The sequence below is a fragment of the Scleropages formosus genome, chromosome 16 (assembly GCF_900964775.1).
Source record: "Scleropages formosus chromosome 16, fSclFor1.1, whole genome shotgun sequence".
Taxonomy (NCBI): Eukaryota; Metazoa; Chordata; class Actinopteri; order Osteoglossiformes; family Osteoglossidae; genus Scleropages; species Scleropages formosus.
Genome location: NC_041821.1, coordinates 8,164,998 through 8,185,599, shown reverse-complemented (window position 1 = coordinate 8,185,599; position 20,602 = coordinate 8,164,998). Strand labels below are relative to the sequence as shown.

Sequence of the window (20,602 nt, the reverse complement as noted above, 5' to 3'; positions counted from 1 at the left end):
TTATTACAGTTATCGGCATTTTATTAAACATTTCTTTCAAACATGAACCATTTACTGCATAAAGAAAGTGTACAAAGAATGACAACCACAAGCAAAAACCAGCTTCCATTAATCCTCACGAACATGAATTTAAAATTCATAGGTACAATACACAGATCTCATGCTTGTCGCATTCTAAATTATTCCTAAACCACATACATGCTAATACAGTGAGGCCACATATATTGTTACACAGTTTAGGGTATTCAGGGTCGTTTTCATGGCGAAACGCGTAACCTTGAACAAGTTGAAGAGTACGAACAAACCTTCCAACAGGTAAGACTGAACGGTTCGATCCTGCCAAATGAGGTAGTGTTTAGTGTAGAAAAGTAGGAAAAGTAATGCTTCACTTTTATTAAGAATCACCACTGGAATTAAAAGTCCCCAATGACCGAGAAAGGTGTGAAGCTTGCACCATCACTGCGCTTGTACGTAAAACAGTGTATTTGTTAAGAAATCTGAGGGAAATGCCGTAGACCTGTAGCAAACGCTTCAAAAAATAAAAAATTAAAAAAAAAAAAAAAGCAGTTTGTGTTAAAACTTCAGTCAGTGTTAGTGCCGGTCGACCTGGAGAACCACATCCCTGGATAGGAAAACCGAACGGAGCAGCAGCATTCAGTCACAGTGCAGTGTGGTCGCTGGGTGCGAGTCGTACCCCTTGGCCTCCAAGGTTTCTGCTCTGGGGGCGGCTCTGAGCGGAACCCGCAGGGGCCCGATGGATGTACGTGACTCGGGAAATGCCCCGGCTGCGGGCCACTGCTGACAGCACAGCCGCCGAGCCCAGCGGCGACTCCGTACGCGGTCACGTGGCGATTGTAAGCCGGTCAACGTATATAGTGTTATTTCCGAAAGAAAGCTAAATGAATGGTCAAAATATACACGTATGGAGGTGATCGCGTTGCCTAGGTTGCTTTGTGCAGAAGGCACTCGGAGGGTATTGGAAAATACCTGCAAAACCGTGCTGTCGGAAAGAAGAGCGACGATAGTAATGAAATTCGGGAGGAAAGAAAACTGCTTTCTGTACCCTTAGCAAGGAGCTGCGTGACCACGTCTGTCCTTAAGAGTCTCGCCGCGTGAAGGAGATCCAGACATTCAAATTTTAACCGCTCAAGATCTAAAAACAAGATTTAAATGAGGAATACAAATCAACATTGCAGAAAAGCAGCTATACTGGACCAGTAAGTACTATTAGCGTATTGAATTGTGTCAACGGTTTTGTAAATAATGTTAGTGCATTAAAAAAATAGAATTAAGAACACTGTACCAGACAATTACTGTGCCAGCCTCATTTTGACGATTTCTGTAAACGTTTTCAGTGAATAAGGCTTTCCCTTAACCTTCTTTTTTTTTTCTCTGGTTTTCATCCCTTTTTTGTATAAAAAAATGTACTCCAAAAAATAATTGCACAACCAAAAAAAAAAAAAAAAAAAAAAAAAAAAAAAAAAGCAAGCAACAACAACAAGTTGCACATATCACCCAGCTTCTCGGGTTAAGTTCGTGTCCGAAGCGGAGCGTAACATCGCTTTGCTTCAGTGCCGCAGCACCTGCTGGGATTCGGGTGCGATGCGCACTCTGACAACAAGAGGATTCAGCAGTCGTACGAGTTCAAGTTCCTTCTTCCTGTTCTGGAATGAAAGGATCCTAAAAAGGAGGATTTTTGACATGCCTGCTTTGTCAAAGTCGAAGGGACGGCGCATCCTGAGAGGTTCGCCTACAGCAGTATCTGGGCCACATAGGGAGAGTGTGTGCTTGCCACAGCTGCGAGCAACGGCAGGTCGTTGGATTCAATCCTGGAATGCAACGTGAAAACCAGTGTAAAAGATCGACATGTAAAATATGACATTTTAAAATCAAGTTCACACGACTGCCTGGAAACACAGTTACGGTGTAGAATTCTGAAAGCATTTACATGGACCTGCCCTACAGTCCAATTTTGTTTGGCAAGACACTCAGAACTTTTAATAATAACAACATTTAGTGGGTGAGGGGGGTGCGGTGGGTTGGACCGGGTCCTGCTCTCCGGTGGGTCTGGGGTTCGAGTCCCGCTTGGGGTGCCTTGCGATGGACTGGCGTCCCGTCCTGGGTGTGTCCCCTCCCCCTCCGGCCTTACGCCCCGAGTTGCCAGGTTAGGCTCCGGTTCCCCGCGACCCCGTATGGGACGAGCAGTTCGGAAAGTGTGTGTGTGCGTACGTGCATTCAGTGGGTTTACTTGGACTTTACAGACAGACTGATAGATAACTGAAACAAAAGGCGATGCAGGATCCACCTTACCCCAGCACGACACTAAGTTCCTTCACATGTACCCTCGTGTGTCCCTTTAAGTATTCCGACAGCATCTTGCTTTTAAAGTAAACTTCCTGAAGACGATCTTCCAGGTGCATGACGCACTGCAGTCGGTTGGAGAGTCCAGGAGAATCCCGCAAAACAGCGGATGGCACCCAAGGAACCAAAGTAAAAAAAGATAAGCTGTTAGTTGATCCTCAGCGCCACGAAACACGAAGATAAGGGAACGGAGGCGGCGAAAATGTTCAGATGTCAGCTGACACTCAGCTTAGAAACACTACATCGGTACTCACGAAGTCTGAGGAAATATTGAGCTTGGCGAGCTGTAGTATGGAATGCAGCAGGTTGCTGACTAGGCTGGAGACCAGCACGTCCTTCCCCATCTTACTGTGGTCCATCACCCTCCGCTGACTGGTGGCCACCTGCACCGTCAACTTGTCCGTGTCGGCGATGATGCACACGGCCTCGGCGATGGGCTCATCCAGAGCTGGATGCTGACACGAGAGCGTGGTGAAACACTCACGACCAGATGTGCTGGGGTGTTGGAAGCCAGTCAGATGCCCAAAGCAGCTCACTAAGTCACCATCAGTACTAAACTATTAGTCTCATTATGAGTTTTCAAAACTAGCTGGTGTTATGAAAATGCTCATTAACACATGGTATAATGACCGCAAACAGGGTGGTTAAGGAAGCGGCAAAATGTCAGAAGGCTGTCAGCCCAAGATACAGGAGGATTCTGTTGTTGAACCCTTGAGGAAAAACATCTGGCCTATATAAGTGAATAAAACAAACTGTCCATTGGAGACAACAGGGAATGCTGGCAGCTCTGGAGAACACGTTTCGAAAAGCACTGCTAGGCAACCAAAACTGAAAAACTTCCCTCTCTCAGAACATTCAAGAAGGGTCTCAAAACATGTCTTTGGGACTCGCTTCTCTGATCTTCGATGTGCTCCATAAACATGTACTACGTTATCTGTTTTTTTATATAAATACACAGTATAAATATTTTTTTTTTTTTAATTATATGCAGCTACTCATGTAATTCAGACTGGTCTATATGGTGGTATGATACAAGTTGACTGTACTCTAGAATCACGTGTCTGCATCCGGATCCAGATTCCTTCGCTTGATGTTATGCACTTTTTGTATCGTTCTCCGACATCCACTTTGCTTTGGAGAAAAGCGTCTGCGAACTGAACAGAAGTAGGGGAAAGGTGTGCGACATGTTTGCGGGAACAGCAGTGTACCTACAAGGACCGTGTGCTCCAGGTCAGCGGCGAGACACTGCTTCAGCCTCTCGTCCGAGCTGATCCCGTGCAGCACGAAGTCCGGCATGTACTGTGGACAGTAGCCGCCGAAGAGCGAGCGTCCAAAGTTGTTCACGTCTGGCTTGCTGACGGTTTCTGACCTGTGAGGATCACGTATAGAAGAGCGCATTTACACACACATCTGTACACATACACATACACATACACACACACACACACACACACACACACACACACACGCATATACTATAGTCCCTTCAAACTATTTCGAACCCACTTTGCCCAGTTCACGTTGACCCAAAAATAGATCATTATAATCATAAAGCAAACTGTCTTCTGCTTTGCTACCAGAAAGAACCCAAAGATACTGAAAGGAGGTCTGGTTACCGCGGTAATGGCAGCTCATATTCCTCGCTGGGCTCGCCGTGCTGCTCCTTCCTCTCCTCTGTGGCCGCCCGCTGCAGCGAAGGCTCCTCGTCATCGCTGTCCCCAAGGGCACTGTCAGAGCTCTCGTTCCTGCGTATGTCCCCCTGCAGCCTTAAAGGCAGCTTCCTTGCCACGCTCCCATAGGGAGCAGACCGGCCCGGGTGCGGCCTGATGTCCCTGCCCGTCAGCGTCCTTCCCTGCATAGCAGCTTCGGCCCCGTGGCCGGGGACAGGGGACTGCTTGAGGCTGCAGTCCCCCACCTTCCTTTCGGCACGCTGGTCCCCGGGGTTCCCTTCCTCCACACTCTCCTTATACTGGCTGTAACTTTGGTCCACGACTTTCTGCCGGGACTCCAGGTCGGATTCTGGGGACTCTGCGCTGCCGATCTGGAACTTGACCTTGTGCAGCAAAGGGCTCTGCTGGGGCAGCACAGTAACACGGAGCTCCTCTTGAGGAGCTGGATGGCCACCCTCTAACGACGGCTTGGGGGGAGCCTCAGCCACGGGGGGAGCCTTATCTGCGTCCCTGGAACCGGCATCTCCAGCTGAGGACTCGGACCCTCCCGCCTCGCTGCGCACAGAGACCACCACGTATTCGGACTGCTCCACCTCGCCCCTCTCCAGCGTTGTGGTGAACACCGGGGTTGACTCGCTCTCCTGCGGCTGGCTGCTCAGGCTCTGGATATTCTCCTGCAGGTCCGAGCAGCGGATGAAGTATGTGAGAACGTAGAGGACCCGCTGGACCAGCTCACGACGACGGCCCACCACCACGGTCCGGGCCAACCGCGCCGGGGCCCCCAGGGCCCCATACAGGTCACCTACACCGATGCAAAGGCAAAAGAGAAAAACACATAAATCTCAAGTCATGTTTTCTCAGCAACGGCTGAGAAACTGAGCCAAGGTGTACGATTTAAAAAATAAGAAAATAACAACAACGGATAAACCTTCACGCAACTACTCATGTAATGTAAATGTTTGAAAAAAGTTATTAGGAATGTGATTAGGAATTGTTGATTATTTGGATAAACTTTTATGCAGCTACTCGTATGATGTACATTGTTACTTTCCACCGTATCAACCGAACTAAAAGGTACTTAAGAATCACACATCTGCATAAGTCCCTCTGCTAATGTAATGCACACTTTATTATATGAAAAACCAAACCAATGCTTTCCTCAAGATGGCAGTATTGGCCCAATAATAGAGTATCTCCCAAATCCCAAAAATTAATTCCACAATCTTTGTTAGCATAAATATAGCTTTTTAAATTTTAGTTTTTTTTTTTGACATACTGCGAGTCATATATATCTCCGTCCTGATAAGAAATGTGTTCCTCCGAACAAAAGCGACTGGGGAAGACAGCGGCCGCTCACCCAGCTGTGCCCACAGGGGGTTGTACGGGTGGGACTTGGCGAGCATGTCCACGGAGTAGGACATGTGCTTTTCCGAGAAGGCCTTGATGAGCGGGTGGTCGTTGGGCATCACGGTGGGCACCCAGGCAAGGTGGTACGTGAGGACTGCGGTCAGCAGAGCAGCCAGGAACCTTTGTGACGGAGACAGAGAATGAGTACCTTGAGAGAACCTCACCTTGGCAGTGCAATTCAGAACAGAGGACAGACAGATCTGCAGTTGTAATTTTTAATAAAAAAAAAAAAAAAAATTGTATACTGGAATAAAGTAGCATCACACGGAGTGTGTAGGCAAACTACTGAGTGTTAGAAACATGGCCTTTGAGGATTCTCTCCTTTTCAAATGATGAAACCACCTCCCAGGGTTAGAAAATCAAACAGCCACTCGGGGCACCTGGGCCATTCGGCAGGAAGAGGAGGAAGTGTTCTGGAAAGGAACGACTATGTTCAGGAGACCGGGGGACTCACTGGCTCTTGGCCGTGTGCTCCGTGAGGAGGGTCAGCTCTCGCAGGAAGTGGTGGCACAGCGACGTCTTGTCCGCCGACTGCGACACCATGGTCAGCCAGACAGGCTCCGTGATCCGGGGGGCCATGTACAGGTTCCACACGGTGGTCCTGTTTCACGGGTGTGGGTGCATTAGCCACAGCGCGACTGTAGGTGAGGCTAACGCAGCCCGCTTGCAGTCTTCACTGCGCAACAATAATCGGGACAACGGCCATAATGGGACCATGACCGGGACCATGACCGGGCCCACGATGGGGCCGTGACAGAGTCCTATTTAGGTTACGATGGGACAACAATGGGGCCATGACAGGGCTATAACGAGACCGCGGCGAGGCCATGACGTAGACATGATGGAGTCGTGCTGAGTCATGACAGGACTGTAACGGGGCCATGACAGAGCGTGATCAAGCTACGATAGTTCCATGACGGGACCACTCTGGGTATTGGTAGGAAGCCTCATTGTCGTGGGGAAAGGCCACAATGGGGCCACAATGGGACCATGACTGGGACCATGATGGGGCCAGTGATGGGCGAGACCGTGATGGGGCCATGACGTAGATATGATGGGGTCGTGCTGGAGTCATGATGGGACTGAAATGGGGTCGAGACAGAGTCATTTTTAAGCTATGATGGGACCATGATAAAGTCACAACCGTCATGATGGGGACATGACGGGACTGTGACAAGGCCATGGCTGGATTGTGACAGGGCATTGATTTGATCACGATGGGGATGGAACCACAACGGGGCTCTGCTAATGGCCTTGCTTTAGGAAGGCCCTACTAATTATTGAGCGCCCATCTCCCCTCACCCCGTCACTCACCGGAACTCCCCCAGGGCGTCCATCACACGACACAGATACACCTGAACCCGCTGGCTTGACTCGGCGATCTTCCTGCACAGGATCATCGCCTGCGACAAGCAGGCCCGCTGTTAATAAACATCTTTAAAGCAGTTCAGTGACTTTCTAAGGCTTTGTCTCCGAAAGGTCAAGTCATCACTTCCTCCTGCTCAGGAAATCACTGCAATTCTTGGCTGGGAGAGAAAAGCTTTAACTCAGGGAACAGAGGGGTTCCACTGCCAGTTCCCTCTGCTCCCCGGTCTCTTTGAACACAGTGCCACCATTGTTTGTGTGAGACTGCAGAGCTGGACTTCTCACAGCTGAGCTGAACTCGCCAACCTTGCATTTCAATGCTATGGGTCCAGATTTAGAATAACTGAATATAAACAGCAGCAGTGGGATTTTTTTTGGGCCTGGTATTAGTAAGTGGTTTCTCTTCATGAATGTGTGGGTCTGCCTGAACCTAACTTGGAATGCTGAGTTCGGGCTGAAACAAACAAAATACTTTCTTTCAAACAGTTTGGCGCTCATCTGACAGCTTCAGTTCAGAGTTCGTTTTCCTAGCCTTGTGGCCAGTCTCAACTTCCTCAGTTCGACGACGATGAATTTACCAGATAATATAAGAACTTCAGAATGTCAGTTAACTTTTCGGGTTAAAATTGGATTCTACATGGACGAGGATGTTGACAGCCGGTAACTACAATATGTCACAGCACAGGTGAGTGGCCTTTTTCAGACTTTACAACTCGTGCCTTTCTGATTTTTTTTTTTTTTTTTTAATATGCCAAATTGGGATGTGAGGGAATGACCTCCTTGACTGAGCTGAACACCATACCTTCTCGATGGCCATTTTGAGCTTGTTCACGTGGGACTCGAAGAGTGGGAAGTGGGAGAAGAAGAAATCCTGGAAGCTGCGGTTCTCCTCGTCCTTCTCGGGAAGGGAGAAGATGATGCTAATTGCGATCTTCTTGCGGCGGATGATGGCCGGGTTGGAGCTGCAGCCCTCGTCAGACAGGCTGAAGGTCTCCTCATTGCCCCTGAAACACACGTTTTCTCATTTCCTGGCCACTGCCTTCATCTGGGCGAAAACGTGGCTGTCACCTCAGTGACGTTCAGCCACTACTACGAAGAGGATCTCTGCCGACTGCCGTAGAAGGAGTCACCCTAACGACGCAGCCCCGCGTTCATTATGCTCCTTACGTTCAGGAGCAGAAGGAGCTGGTGAGTTGGCGTGCGTTTGGGATCACGAATGCACGCGGGGTGTGCATGCGATGGCGCTCACCAACGAGGCAAAGGTCCATTCTCCAGGCTGGTGGTCAGGCTACGCAACCAGCGCCGCTGGTAGCTGCTGGCACAGCTGCTGGAGGAGCTTCCAGGGGATGGAAGAGGGGTCACCAGCAGGCTGCTCAGGGAGGCTGTGGGGCGCACACGCACACACACACACACACACACAAGTGTGAACACACCTGCTTGGTAGTCATAATATATAGCTTGCACCTCTACATGCCGTACATACATAAAGCTGAAGATTTATTGACGCAAATTAGTATAGTGTGTGAGCGACAAAGAGCGTTCTACTCATGTATGGATGAGTGACCCAGTGTATTTAGCAGTGTAAGTCACTGCACTCAATAAGGTGTGTGGGCTGATGACACTACATAGAGTTCCTTGGAAATTGCTTTGGAGAAAAGTAAATATAAATTAAATATGCTATATTCTTGCCTGATGAACAGTTTTACTCATTTTTGAAGACACACACGTTTACCAATTTATTTCATCTTTACCTGCGTTCTTCACTTCCCCATTTCCTTATGTTTCTATCTGTATTGTAGTGAAGGAGACTTGTATTTACACACCCAGTCAGTTGGTGTCCATAAAAAAATACATCAAAACAGAAAAGGGGTGTGTGAGCTCTTTAACTGAACTTACTTGCACAGCGTTTACTGCCCCTGTCTGGTGTCCCTGTGTGTCAGTGACCAATAAGAAGATGAGGAACGCTGCTAATGTTTCTCGGATGAATCGGTCAACAATCGGGAACGAACAGGAGTTTGTGGAGAAAATATTTCCAATTTAAGGAATTTTAATTTGTTTTAATATTAGTGTAGATCAAAACCAATACATATGTTAAAATATAAAGTCTGAATATTTTTGTATTTATTATAGCTCTATCCAAGACTTTTAAAATCCTAACCGGCGAGTAAACTGAACGGTGTCACTAGTATTAACCTTTTACTGATTGTCACATAGTGGTAAAAGTGACTTTGGAGCTACAAATAAAAAATTACGAACTGTGCCTGCGTTTCCGAATCCTTGGTACGGCAGCGGAAAAAATTCTGTAAGATGAAACAGTGAGCTGCAAGTCAATGACCAAGTGGCTACAGACCTTCCTCAACTACGGTATTTCTCACCCCCCCGCAGTTACACACCAGCAGAACTTAAAACGTGCACAAAGAGGAACAAATATCAGAACTTGAACAGCAGCAAATACAGATCTTTCTAAGAGTGACGCCACGTAAGCGGTACCTGATCGGGCAATGCCGCTGTCTCGGTCCTCGTTATGTCCTCGGCTCGGCATGTCCACGGGCGTACTGTGAGCTGGAAGCGCATGGCATTCTGGTTATTCATCTCCTCTTGCCCCTCCCCGGTCTTCCATCCCCATCATCCGAACAAGATGGACACAAACGGGCCGGTTCAAAGGAAGTACGATGCGTTTCCTCACGGGACAAACACAAGGTCACCTCTCACAGCAAGACGGAAGAGCCCAAAGCAGCCGAAGGAGGACATGCAAAGGGGTTAAATCGCACATTTTCTCCATGTCACGGTGAAATCACAAGAGGCACACGGATGGCTCTTAGACAGACGAACACCAGCACCACGCAGCGGGACTCTCAGTAAGGCTGGAAATCCAGAAACCATGCACAAGACGGCCGACAGCAGCGACACACACTCCATATTGCACACAGAACATATCGCTCTACTTTTAAATACACTGGAAGGTTCCAGTAACCCAGACTGTGTATTTCTGCAGCGTGCAGCTATTCCGTGAGCATCATGGCATCAAAAACAAGTGAATGTTTCCAGCTCTTCCTGGACACTTCAAATGCACGGTATAAATATGACTTAAACGCATTAATGCTCAAATCGGTTCTCTCACATCCACTGCAAAAATATAGTTTTCCGTAAACTGCTCGCTGGACAGGGTAGCAGGCAGCATAATGGTTAGAGCTGCTGCGTTAGGATTCAAAGATTCAAATCCAACATCTTCTTGTATTGCTTAATTGACATAGTGGAAGTTACCTAGCTTTATGTAGCTAAACAGCTGTGATTTTGGAGAAAAGTTCCAGCCGAAATAATAAATAAATGTGTCCGTAAAGAGAGAGGTTTATGAAGGGTCCAGGAAATGTAGCACGCTGAACTTTTCCCGCACAGGAAATCACAAGTAGGGGAATTTTAACACCATGAGGTGAAGAGGGTCCAGACCAGGCACCAGGCAGTGAACCTGCAGAGTCCACAGCTAACACTCGGGGGTCATCAGAGGGCATGCGGGTAGGGCAGCTTCTGGGCAGCTTCTGGCCAACTTCATCCCAGCCTTTGCCTGCCGCCTCTCGCTGGACCTCCTGGTCCCGACATAAATTTGGATCACCCCGGAAAACATGGCCACACCTGCAGCTCGCACCACCAAATTACTCCTCCCACACCCCCCACACTGTTCTCTTTTCACCACACTCCGCTCTCTCACATCCATGTATGGATGATCATCTAGCAACACTACAAACAAGCGAATGACTGGCCGACACCGGACTAACTGCACTATACGGAAACGTGGCACGACGGTTTTCCAGCGCTGCCCTCCATATGCCCTCTGATTTGGAGGATGGCCAACAGGGGCTGTTGCCATAGCAACGGTGGGGAAGTGATGCTAAATGTTTCGTGTGGCTCACATCAGGCCCAGCACCGCAGCACAAACCTGCAAAGAAAGAGGCGCTGCGAACGAGGCGGAGCGGCCCAGTGTCCGGGGCACAGGGCGGACGAAGCCTGTGGCCTGAAAAAGGCGCAGGTTACCATGAAGAACAGGCGTCCCAAGGCACGGTGAGGATATGACGGAGGGGCGTCTGTACCTATGCTGCTGCTGCCGCTCCGCGCGCCCAGGCCGCTATGGCTGGGACAGGATTTCCCCGCCGCTGACTCCTGGTTGATGTACTCAAAGCTGTCCTGCAACCTGCGGAGGAAGGCAACTCATCAAGGGCAATGGACCCCACCCAGCTTAGCGCCTCCTGCTGGACCAGCCACTGCGCCGAAACTTAACAGACCCTCTTAATGATGGCAGCAAGGTTTGTCATGTAAATTTATTTACCCTTAATTGTCTTCCAACGAAAGATCGATTTTAATACAGGTGGTCCTCGACTTACGACGGCCATCCCTTCAACCTTACATTATTTAAGTCTCGATGTTTAATCATAACATCGACGACACCCATCCCATCTGCTGCAGGATTTTTGTTTGGGTCTCATTCAACGTTAGACGTCCCTTACATTTTCATGGGGTATGACAGGGTCACCGGAACTGAACCCTGTCGCAAGTCAAGGACCACCGGCAAATGCTTTAATAATCTGAGAAATTACATAAAGCCCGTTTTCAGGACAAGGCGATCTTACGTGTTAGTGCTTCCGGAGGTGCTGCCGACCCGGGTGGAAAACACTTTGCTGACCATCAGCTGAGGCGGTGAGCTGGAGAGAAGAAACGGAAACCCGTTGAGAGAAAGGGTACAGCCACGGACGGACGCCAGGGCCGCGGAGGAGCGAGTCGCTCACCGGATGTAATGGATCTTCAGCGTGGAGCCCCTGTAGCTCATGGCCACCGAACCGAACATCATTTCGCCAAGCATGTTGACGTCCGACGCCGGCCTCGTGTACTGAAATAAGGATGGGAGACGCGTGACTCTCGAAGTACGCTCGCTTTGCCTGACGTCACTGTTTAAACTAATCGACTGTGCTTCAACGAGACTGACTCTGCATCTGTATCTCTTGGTGAAATGCACGATAAGCCTACGGATTACATTTACATTCATTCACTTAGCAGATGCTTTTCTCCAAAGCAACCTCCAATGAACTCTGTGTAGTGTTACTAGCCCACACACCTTATTCACCGTGGTGACTTACACTGCTAGATACACTACTTACACCGGGTCACTCATCCATACATCATTTATGGATAAATGATAATGTGAGCTAGAGAGACGGTGTACCATTTCACACAACTGGGGACGACCACAGTCCGGGACCGCAGTCCAAATAATCTGTCAGTCGTTCAGTTGTAAATCTCACACTCTTGCAAACCGAAGGCTTCTGGGTCGGTTCCCTTGAATACCGTACAAATGAACTCTAGCTAAGCGGGCCACCCACCTGGTAGCTCGGCAGGGCGTCTTTATCGCACAGCGTGCCGGGTGCGTTGCCGTGCTGGGTGCCGATGGAGCAGGCCCCGCTCCTGTTGGCCTGGTGGCACTTGGTGTGTGTTTTTGCCGGGGTGTCGTCGCCATTCTTCTGAAGCAAAGCAAACAAGCCCGGATAAGAATGATTAGAGTCGCCGCCTTGCAATTTGACAGTCCTGGGTTCAAATCCTACTGCTGCCATACTACCCTTGAGCAAGGAGCTGATCATCTTGAATTACTGCAGTGATGGTTATTTGCTGTATAAAAGGATGAATCACTGTAAATATCTTAGTATAACAAAAGACATTAAAAGTGACTTTTGAGAAAGGGTTCAAAAATAGATAATAGCAGCACATTTTTATCATCTAGCATCTTTGCTAAAAGGTTAGGAATATAACTAATGTCCTAATCAATATAACTATGTCCTGATCATAATGATGGGAACACCTCAATATTACGCACTGGTTAGGTGCACAAGCTCTACAATGAATTTCATTGATTCACTGAACATTAGGTTTTCAAAATGAGAAAAAATAAAAAAAAAAAAAAAAAACGAAACAGATTCAGTTCCAACAGAAAGTTCTAGAAACCACAAAAAGCAGAGTGAAAATCAGTAATCAGTTCCTTTAAAAAAAAAAAAAAAAAAAAAAAAAAAAGGCAGCTTTCAGTTTAAGGAAGTAATGTATCACACAGCGAATTGCACACATTCCATTCCATATTCTGTCTCTTTTTTATTATTCTATCTTTTAATTCTATTCTGGGCATTGCCATGTTTACTAAAGCGCGACGGGGGAAAAAAATAGGGGGGGAAACAGACCCTGAATGGGTTCATTTAACTGTATCAATAACTTGCCTATCCCTCTCTGCACAGATTAGCCATGTTTTTATCTAACAACTGTTAATCTACACCCAGCGTGACTGCCTTTAGCGCCTAATAAATGTTGAAAACAATTGCAGTCACATGCTCCCATCAACTTATTGACCGGGAAGCCGGGGCCATAAAGTACACACAGTGTTCCAGCGAGCTGTGCTGTTGACACCATTGTTCCCATGGTCCTACGTCCACAGTCGGAGCGAAGGGAGGAGGAGGACTACCGGACGTTCAGAGAGAGAGAAATGGTGCTTATTTGCAGTGGTTTCTCTTTAAGGGGGGGGAAAGAAATAAAAATCACAGAATCAACATTTTTGGTATTACTGAAAAAAAAAAAAAAAAAAATCATGTTCCTGTAAATGGGAACTGTGGGAAGAGTAGGAAGTCGGCCAGCATGCAGTTCACCAAGCCCACGGAGCGGAGGTCGCTCACGAGACCCGTCTGCTCCTTGACATATCACCAAAAATAACAGGCATGTGATGTGAAGCGAGGTGCAAGAAACTCACCAACTCCTGACGCAGGGCTTTTTTTTTTTTTTTAAGGCACCATGAGATGCACAGATACTGTTGTGCAAGGCTGTCGTTCCCACTACATTGCAGATTGTCGCCCAAAAGGTCCATGCGCTCTGTCAATAATGCCCTATGGCTTAGACGACGACGACACCAACGAAAATGCTCCCGACTCTCCTCCTTCTCGCACCGCTCAGGCTGCTACAATTGTCTCGAAACCCCAAATGTAGCTGCGTCTAACAAGCTCCCTTACTCTGCAATGAAAAGACTGGTATGAATATACTGTACAACAGGACGGAAAATGTCACCCCAGTGAACAACCGCCCAGAACTGCTGCGAACACCCGATCCCAGATGGAGAATTCCAGCGATTTCCCCTTCTCGGAGAGGAACGCACCCAACCACGCAGACCAAGAGCTGCACGGCAGCTTGCTGGTCACTAGTCAGCCGGCCCTGCCGGATCCCCCACCCCCAGCTGGGAAACAACCCCCCGCGCGGGCTGCCAGCCATCCGGACAGTTCAAACATGTGGGTGTTAAACTCCCTGACCTATTTGGGCTATAGAGACCAGCAGCTGATCAGTCAGAGCTGTCATGAGATCCTTACAAACTTGGATTACGAAGCATGTGATATTTTGCAGCTCATTTGGGACGGGAGCCCTTTCAACTGACTGCTTCATTCTGGTGCTTTTTTTATCACAACACAAATAAATACTTTGAGCACCTAATACAGCATTATGACTCGCACCGTTCGGCAGTCATACGCTTTTGATTAGGATGCCGTTGAGCGGACAGGCAGCGGGATTCTAGATCTCAGTTGTGCGCAGCGGGACTAGTCTCACTTGCCATTGTTAGTCCGAACAACATTGATTCCAGTTTGAGGGCAAATATTTATTAAAAAAGAAAAAAAAAAAAGCAGCCCTTTCTGAAGGAATCATAAAGGAAAAAAATATATTGACGTTAAAACACTCTGATGACAGTGGGGGAAAGCTGAGTGCAATTTAATAAAAAGATCTTGAAATTCCCTTTGTCAAGACCATTAACATTCTGCATCAACCACGTGAATTGGTAAAAACTTCGACACCATCTGATATTACAAAAGTTTAAATGCATAACGCACAAGGATCGGACAAATGCTACTATATATTCACAGCCAGCATACATTCAATAAAGACGATTAGTAACGATCGCTATTCGTTACCCACCGGGCATTCTGTCGAGTGATAAACAGTCAACACCTCTCAGACTTCTCAAATTTCCAGCGAAACGGGACGGACTCGGCTGCCGTACCTGATCCGACGGGTCGAGCTTTCGGATCGCCTTGGAGTCGAACAGAACCTGGCGTCCCCTGCGCTCGCAGTCCTGGTACACGATCAGACGGATCTGGTTCAGGTCCAACTCGGAGGAGGCCCAGCTGTGGAGAAGCAGAGGGGAAGAGAACTCCGGGTCAGCCCCAGGTGCAAAAAAAAAAAAAAACCCACAAAGTCATCCCATTGTTTCCTTTACAGTGCAGATAAGCAGGGAGTTACAGTACTTACTGGGTTTACTTACTGGGTTTTCACAGACTGGCACTGAGCAGAAGGTGCCAGGTATGCAACATCACCCCTCTCCCCCTTTGACAGCCAGACACACACACACACACACACTCGATGTGTCCATTCTTCCCTGGGAACGGTTTTACCGTACCTGCTCTCCATCCTTTTCCCAGCACCCTTCCCTGGATTGTCACCCGCCAGCTACTATTCTCGCACCCCGGAGCACATCCTAGAGCACAAGACTGTCAGATGACCTGCTGAAGCGGGCGACGGCTCGCGGGGCTGCAGGGTAGCGGGGGCGACCCCCGTGCCCCATGTCCCCGAAGCGCCGAGCTTGCGACGCTCCTCTCCCTCAACCCAGAGCGTCCACCATGACCACGCTGGAAATCGAAAGGACCGGCCGGTGGCCCAAACCGGGGGAGGCTATCGCCGTCGACCGACGATCCAAATATCAGGGAAACTTAGCGGCGTGCCCGTCGACCGCGTCCCCCGGTGCGCGCACACGCACACACACCCAGCGACCCAGCTGCATGCCACAAGTAACAAGAAACAATGCGATGGGCAGCACAGCGCCTGCTTTCTCAGGCCCTGACAAACCCTCCCTTTATACTCCTGACACTAAGAATCTGCTGGCTGGGGCCGTGACCCAGTCAGGGCCTATGAGCTGGTAGTACACGCCACCACGGAATCAAAGGCGCTGCTCATGGCCAGAGCCACCAGCGTGTCACCGAACCCGTGCTCCGCTTTCGCGGGTCACTATCGGAGGATGCCCCTCGACATGAAACGGAACAAAAACAAAAACACAAGAGACACACGAGGGGGGGGGGTGGGACCATCACTGATGTATAGCGTGAAACGCTGCCAACACCACGACAGGTTTAACACCACCCTTCTCCGTCTTTGGTCTGCGCCTCCGAAAGGAGAACCCTGGAGGTGGGGCAGCCCCGCGCCCACAAACAAGCGACGTGTCGGCTCCCGCCGAACCCCCCCCACCCCCGCCGCCGAGGCCCCGCCCCGCCGACGTGCCGGACCGAGTGACCTTGACCGTCTGCCGCATGACGCACGAGCGGAAGCCAAGACATCTGAGGCTGAAGGCACTGCCGCTTCACTGAGTGGGCACACCTTCTACAGCGACAGAACCAGCAGACATGCCATCGGTCAAAATTAACACTAACTATAGACATTTTATATTAGTGAAAACAGCGTGGAGCAGCCACTTTTGGAAAGAGTGAGATGGAAAGAAAGCACAAATACCACACTTAATCTGAATGCGAGCATCAGAAATTAATAGTGGCTTCCTATAAATCATACAGTTATTTTGGGCGTCTGAGACGAATTCTTTTTTTTTTTTGGGTGCACCTTCACTGGTTGTGTAAAAACAGGTGCCGTTCACTTCGCAACAGACAGAACATTTAGGAAACGTAAGTGAAGAAGATGCAATTTACAAATAAATATGTAAGAAAGTGTTAATATCTTCAGAAAAAAAAAAATTCCTCATAAAACACAGGTACTGCAGTTAAAAATTTAAAAAAAAAAAAAAAAAAAAAAGTTAAAATACAGGACAAATAGTTTTGTAGAGATTTTGACTTCATTAACAAATTTATAAAGCAGGGCAATTCTAGCTGAATCAAACCAAGGTAAGTACCCTGATCAAAGGTACTATGACAGGCGGGAGCCTCCGTTTGCGAGGCACCTGGTACCCCAAAAATATACACGTTAACATAATGTTTGTTCATAGACAATAAGTGCGATCGTCACAGAGACGGACACATCCGAGACACTTCCAGAGGGGGAAGGAGGTGTCCCGGCTCTCCAGCTGGACCCCTATGAGACGACCTGTGGACGCCCCACCTGTGAAACGAAGCAGCAACCTGAGGAAGACGGCGAGGAGCCCAGAATTTCGCTCTCCTCCTTATCTTCATGGCGACCAGAGAGCGGATGCTGAGCGCGGCCGTCCGTGTCCTCGAACCGCTCCCGAGGACGAGGGGACCGATTCCATCGCACGCTTCCGCCGCGTCCCGGACAACGGGTTCGCGAGCAGCGGGCGGCCGCGTTGCGCTGCCTTCTCGCGATCGCCTCTTAATCTTTTCCCGCCCGGAATGAATCTGGCTTGCGACCTGGGGAGCGGGAGAAGGTAAAAGCCCGGGGAGAGAATAGGAGAAAGGAGCCACCGGTGGAGCCGCGAGACTCAAACTCGCCGTGCAAAGTTGCTGATAAGAAGCGCAAAGCTGCCAGCGGGAGCGGGGTGGCCCGAACCGGCCCGCCCACGGACACAATGCCTCGTACTTAATTACCTCCACATGACCTGACAGTCATATGACATCTCTTAGCAACCGTTGCAGGCATCAGCAGCATTTATGGAATGCAAATCCGGGCTCCATCCCCGGCACGGGAAACCCGGGAGCTGGAAATATCCGCACCTTTGGGGACACTCGGCGTCACACACCAGATTCCACTAGGCCTCCTCCTCCTCCTGATGCCGTCGGGGATCTGGTTCTCTAAAGCCTCCTTTTAGAACGACTTTCACCTTCCGTTTCCCTCCAAAACATATGAATTTACCGCAGCGTATCACACAAAGTCAGCTGACGCAGCGAAAGGAGAGAGACTGCGATCCGGGTACTGAGCCCAACACACTTCGCATCGATGCCAATTATGAAAAAATCACTGCAGTTAGAGTCAGTGCCTTTGGATCCAAAGGTCGCCAGTTCAATTCCCACATCTGGCTGTGGTACCCTTGAGCAAGGTACTTACCCTAAATTGCTCCAGTGAAATTACCCAGCCGTATAAATGGGTCAGTAATTGTAAATACCTTAACAAGGCACCTTAACTTAGGGGGCAGCTGGAAGTGTAGCGGTCAGAGCTGCTGCCTTGGGACCAAAAGGTCACAGGTTCGATCGCCAGCTGTAGTACCCTTGAGCAAGATATTTACCCTAAAATTGCTCCAGTTAAAATTACCCAGCTATATACATGGGTACATAAGGTAAAATTACTGCAAGCTAAAAATTAACATTGTAAGTGGCTTTGGAGAAAAGTGTCAGAGAAATGTAATATCTACATATTTATCAGCGGTAATTTATGGGTCATAATTCTGCTGGGAGGTGGATGCATCGCTGTAATCTTCCTGGAGGCTCAATGCAATTTAATCACCCCCTCTCACAAAATGCAAGGTGTGCCGAGGAGCACGGATCACCGCGTTCCACTTGGTTACAAAAGCCTCGAGTCCAGCAGGGGAAGCCGAGGGCAGGTTCCTTGGCGAGCAATAATGACTCACAGCCCGCTCATTAAAAGGCTCGGATACATGGGCAACAGCGGAATTTATTTAAAAGAAAAAAAAAATCCGCCTTTTCATTTGTTGTGCACACAAAGAGGCAGATCAGTTGATGACCCAAGCCAAGCATGCAGTGCCAACGGTTACATTTGGCCGTTTTAGATGAATAACACCACTTATGTGGTTTCGTGATGGAGTCCAGAGAAGCTTTTAGACTAAGTTACCCTGAATTTTTACTTACCCAGAACTGATACCAGATTTCCCAGCTGCACAAATGGGTAAATCGTTGTAAGCAACTTCACATACAAACTTAACACTGTAAGATGCCTGGGACAAAAGAACGGAATAAAGGAAATAGAGGATACAGAGATACCCACTACCTGTGGTTTCCGCTGACGTTTGTATGAAAAGCTGTGTAGGAAATGTATAAAAAGGATATGTAACCATAATTACAAAAAAATTCAAGAACTGATATACGGAAACGTGAGCGCTGGAGGCCCGGATCTGCTCCCGTGTCCACGAATGGGCCGATGTGCAGATCTGCAGTCGGCCACGAGGAGGGCCATGAATGCGGCTCCAGAAATCTGGCAAAAATTCTTACCGCAGCCACGTGTGGTTTTTTTTTTTGGTTCCCTCAACTACTACAAATATCAGGTAAATGAACGAACAAATCTGTTGAAATTTGATTATTTTATAAATACTCGAAATTTTTTAAATGAGAACACTTTGTTCGAAAGATTTTTTTCTACAACACATAAAAGGTGCAAAGGGTTCTATTTTGTGAATTTTATCACCTTTCCTCAAACAATCTAGGAAATTATTAAATTCAAAATTATTAAAGTCAGAGGACACATGTGGTATTTAACACACACACACACACACACACACACACACACACACACACACACACTGACTGAAACCGCTTGTCCTATACGGGGTCGTGGGGAGCCGGAGCCTAAACCGGCAACACAGGGCGTAAGGCCGGAGGGGGAGGGGACACACCCAGGACGGGACGCCAGTCCATCGCAAGGCACCCCAAGCAGGACTCGAACCCCAGACCCACCAGAAACAGGCACAGGTCAAACCCGCTGCGCCACCACACCCCCTATTCGCACACATATACATTTACATTTATTTATTTAGCTGATGCTTTTCTCTAGAGCAGCTTACAGTGCTCTAGCGACACTTATTTACCAATTTACACAGCTGGGTAATTTTACTAGAGCAATTTTAAGGTAAGTACGTTGCTCAGGGATACTACAGCTGGAGGTGGGATTCGAACCTGCAACCCAAGGCAGCAGCTCTAAGTTACCCTACACACACACCATGATGAGTGAAGACCAACTCACACCCAACACATCACATGATGCAAAAGCGGAGCGATGCGGGGCAAAAAAAAAAAAAAGCGGGGACACGAGTGGGCAAATCGCGAGCGGGGGGGGGGGGGTTAGAAGTGACCGCGGCGGCAGCAGCAGCTCACAGTCAGCAGATCGTCACCTGCTTTCGCAGCCGCGCGGTCACGTGACCGCCTTCTTTCCCCTTGATTCACACACCTCGTGGTACCGCATCACGTGGTGCTGTGGGGCGGGAGCTAGGTGTGCATGGCACAATTCGCCACCTGCACATACCTGGAGCCCGGGCTGCACGAACGCACGCGAGCGCGCGCACACGCACAGAGGTTCAAGTCCCCAAGCATCTAGAACTTACTTGAACAGCTGCTGGGCGGGGGGGGGTCTTTCTGCTCATCGAAACGGACCGCATTTGTACCGCACGCGTCTCGGACGTTAAAGTAATTACCGCAACTACACACTGCAGTCAGTGTTTCAATAATATTTATATTTACATGCCATGGGTTCCAGCCAGTGATCGCAGACCCCCCAACCAACGCACCCCTCCCCTGTGCACCCGCAGCTCGTGCCTGCCGACCGTCACCCCTTTCGCCCTTCGTTCTTACCATACATCGGGGCTCCTAAACTCCCGGGGGGGCGTCGCGGGGGTCTTCTTAACGAAGAGCCTCTGCAGCAGCGTGGACGCCATCGTGCATCGCCTCACAGGGACGCGCGTCGGCCGACTGGGCTGCGCTGCACGGCCATACCGAGCTGCCGGAGCTGTCCTCCAGCGCCATGGAGAGAGCGCGAGTCATGTGACCGGTGGGGGTGGGGCGCACACGTGTGGGGGAGGCGGCTGCCATGGGAGCCGTGTCGGTGTGCATGTGGCCGGCGCG

General features: G+C 49.1%; 1 protein-coding gene across 5 annotated transcripts; it reads right to left on the bottom strand.

Moving 5' to 3' along the window:
• Positions 1-7: 7 nt before the first annotated feature.
• fnip2 (folliculin interacting protein 2) lies at positions 8-20,520 on the bottom strand. Of its 5 annotated transcripts, none has more exons than XM_018736086.2 (18): positions 20,333-20,520; positions 14,866-14,989; positions 12,173-12,310; positions 11,582-11,682; positions 11,426-11,497; positions 10,889-10,989; positions 10,738-10,812; positions 9,294-9,365; positions 8,053-8,185; positions 7,606-7,807; positions 6,753-6,841; positions 5,893-6,039; positions 5,389-5,558; positions 3,978-4,833; positions 3,574-3,730; positions 2,616-2,816; positions 2,311-2,426; positions 8-1,829 (listed from the first exon to the last, which is right to left on the bottom strand). In XM_018736086.2, exons 1-18 carry the CDS (start codon positions 20,413-20,415, stop codon positions 1,751-1,753), a joined length of 2,916 nt encoding a protein of 971 aa, XP_018591602.2. In that variant the 5' UTR covers positions 20,416-20,520; the 3' UTR covers positions 8-1,750. The 5 variants fall into 5 exon arrangements, with proteins under 5 accessions (XP_018591602.2, XP_018591603.2, XP_018591604.2 ...); XM_018736087.2 differs by having other exon boundaries at positions 12,173-12,307; positions 20,333-20,507; XM_018736088.2 differs by lacking the exon at positions 20,333-20,520 and adding an exon at positions 16,962-17,069.
• Positions 20,521-20,602: the final 82 nt, after the last annotated feature.

Excerpts from the sequence above, each read along its gene's own strand:
- fnip2 (XM_018736086.2), bottom strand. The coding sequence starts at position 20,415 with ATGGCGTCCACGCTGCTGCAGAGGCTCTTCGTTAAGAAGACCCCCGCG. Across the intron at positions 10,813-10,888 it reads GAGCGGCAGCAGCAGCATAG|GCCACAGGCTTCGTCCGCCC; the intron begins GTACAGACGCCC and ends CGCCTTTTTCAG. Across the intron at positions 8,186-9,293 it reads CAGCGGCATTGCCCGATCAG|CCTCCCTGAGCAGCCTGCTG; the intron begins GTACCGCTTACG and ends TGCGCCCCACAG.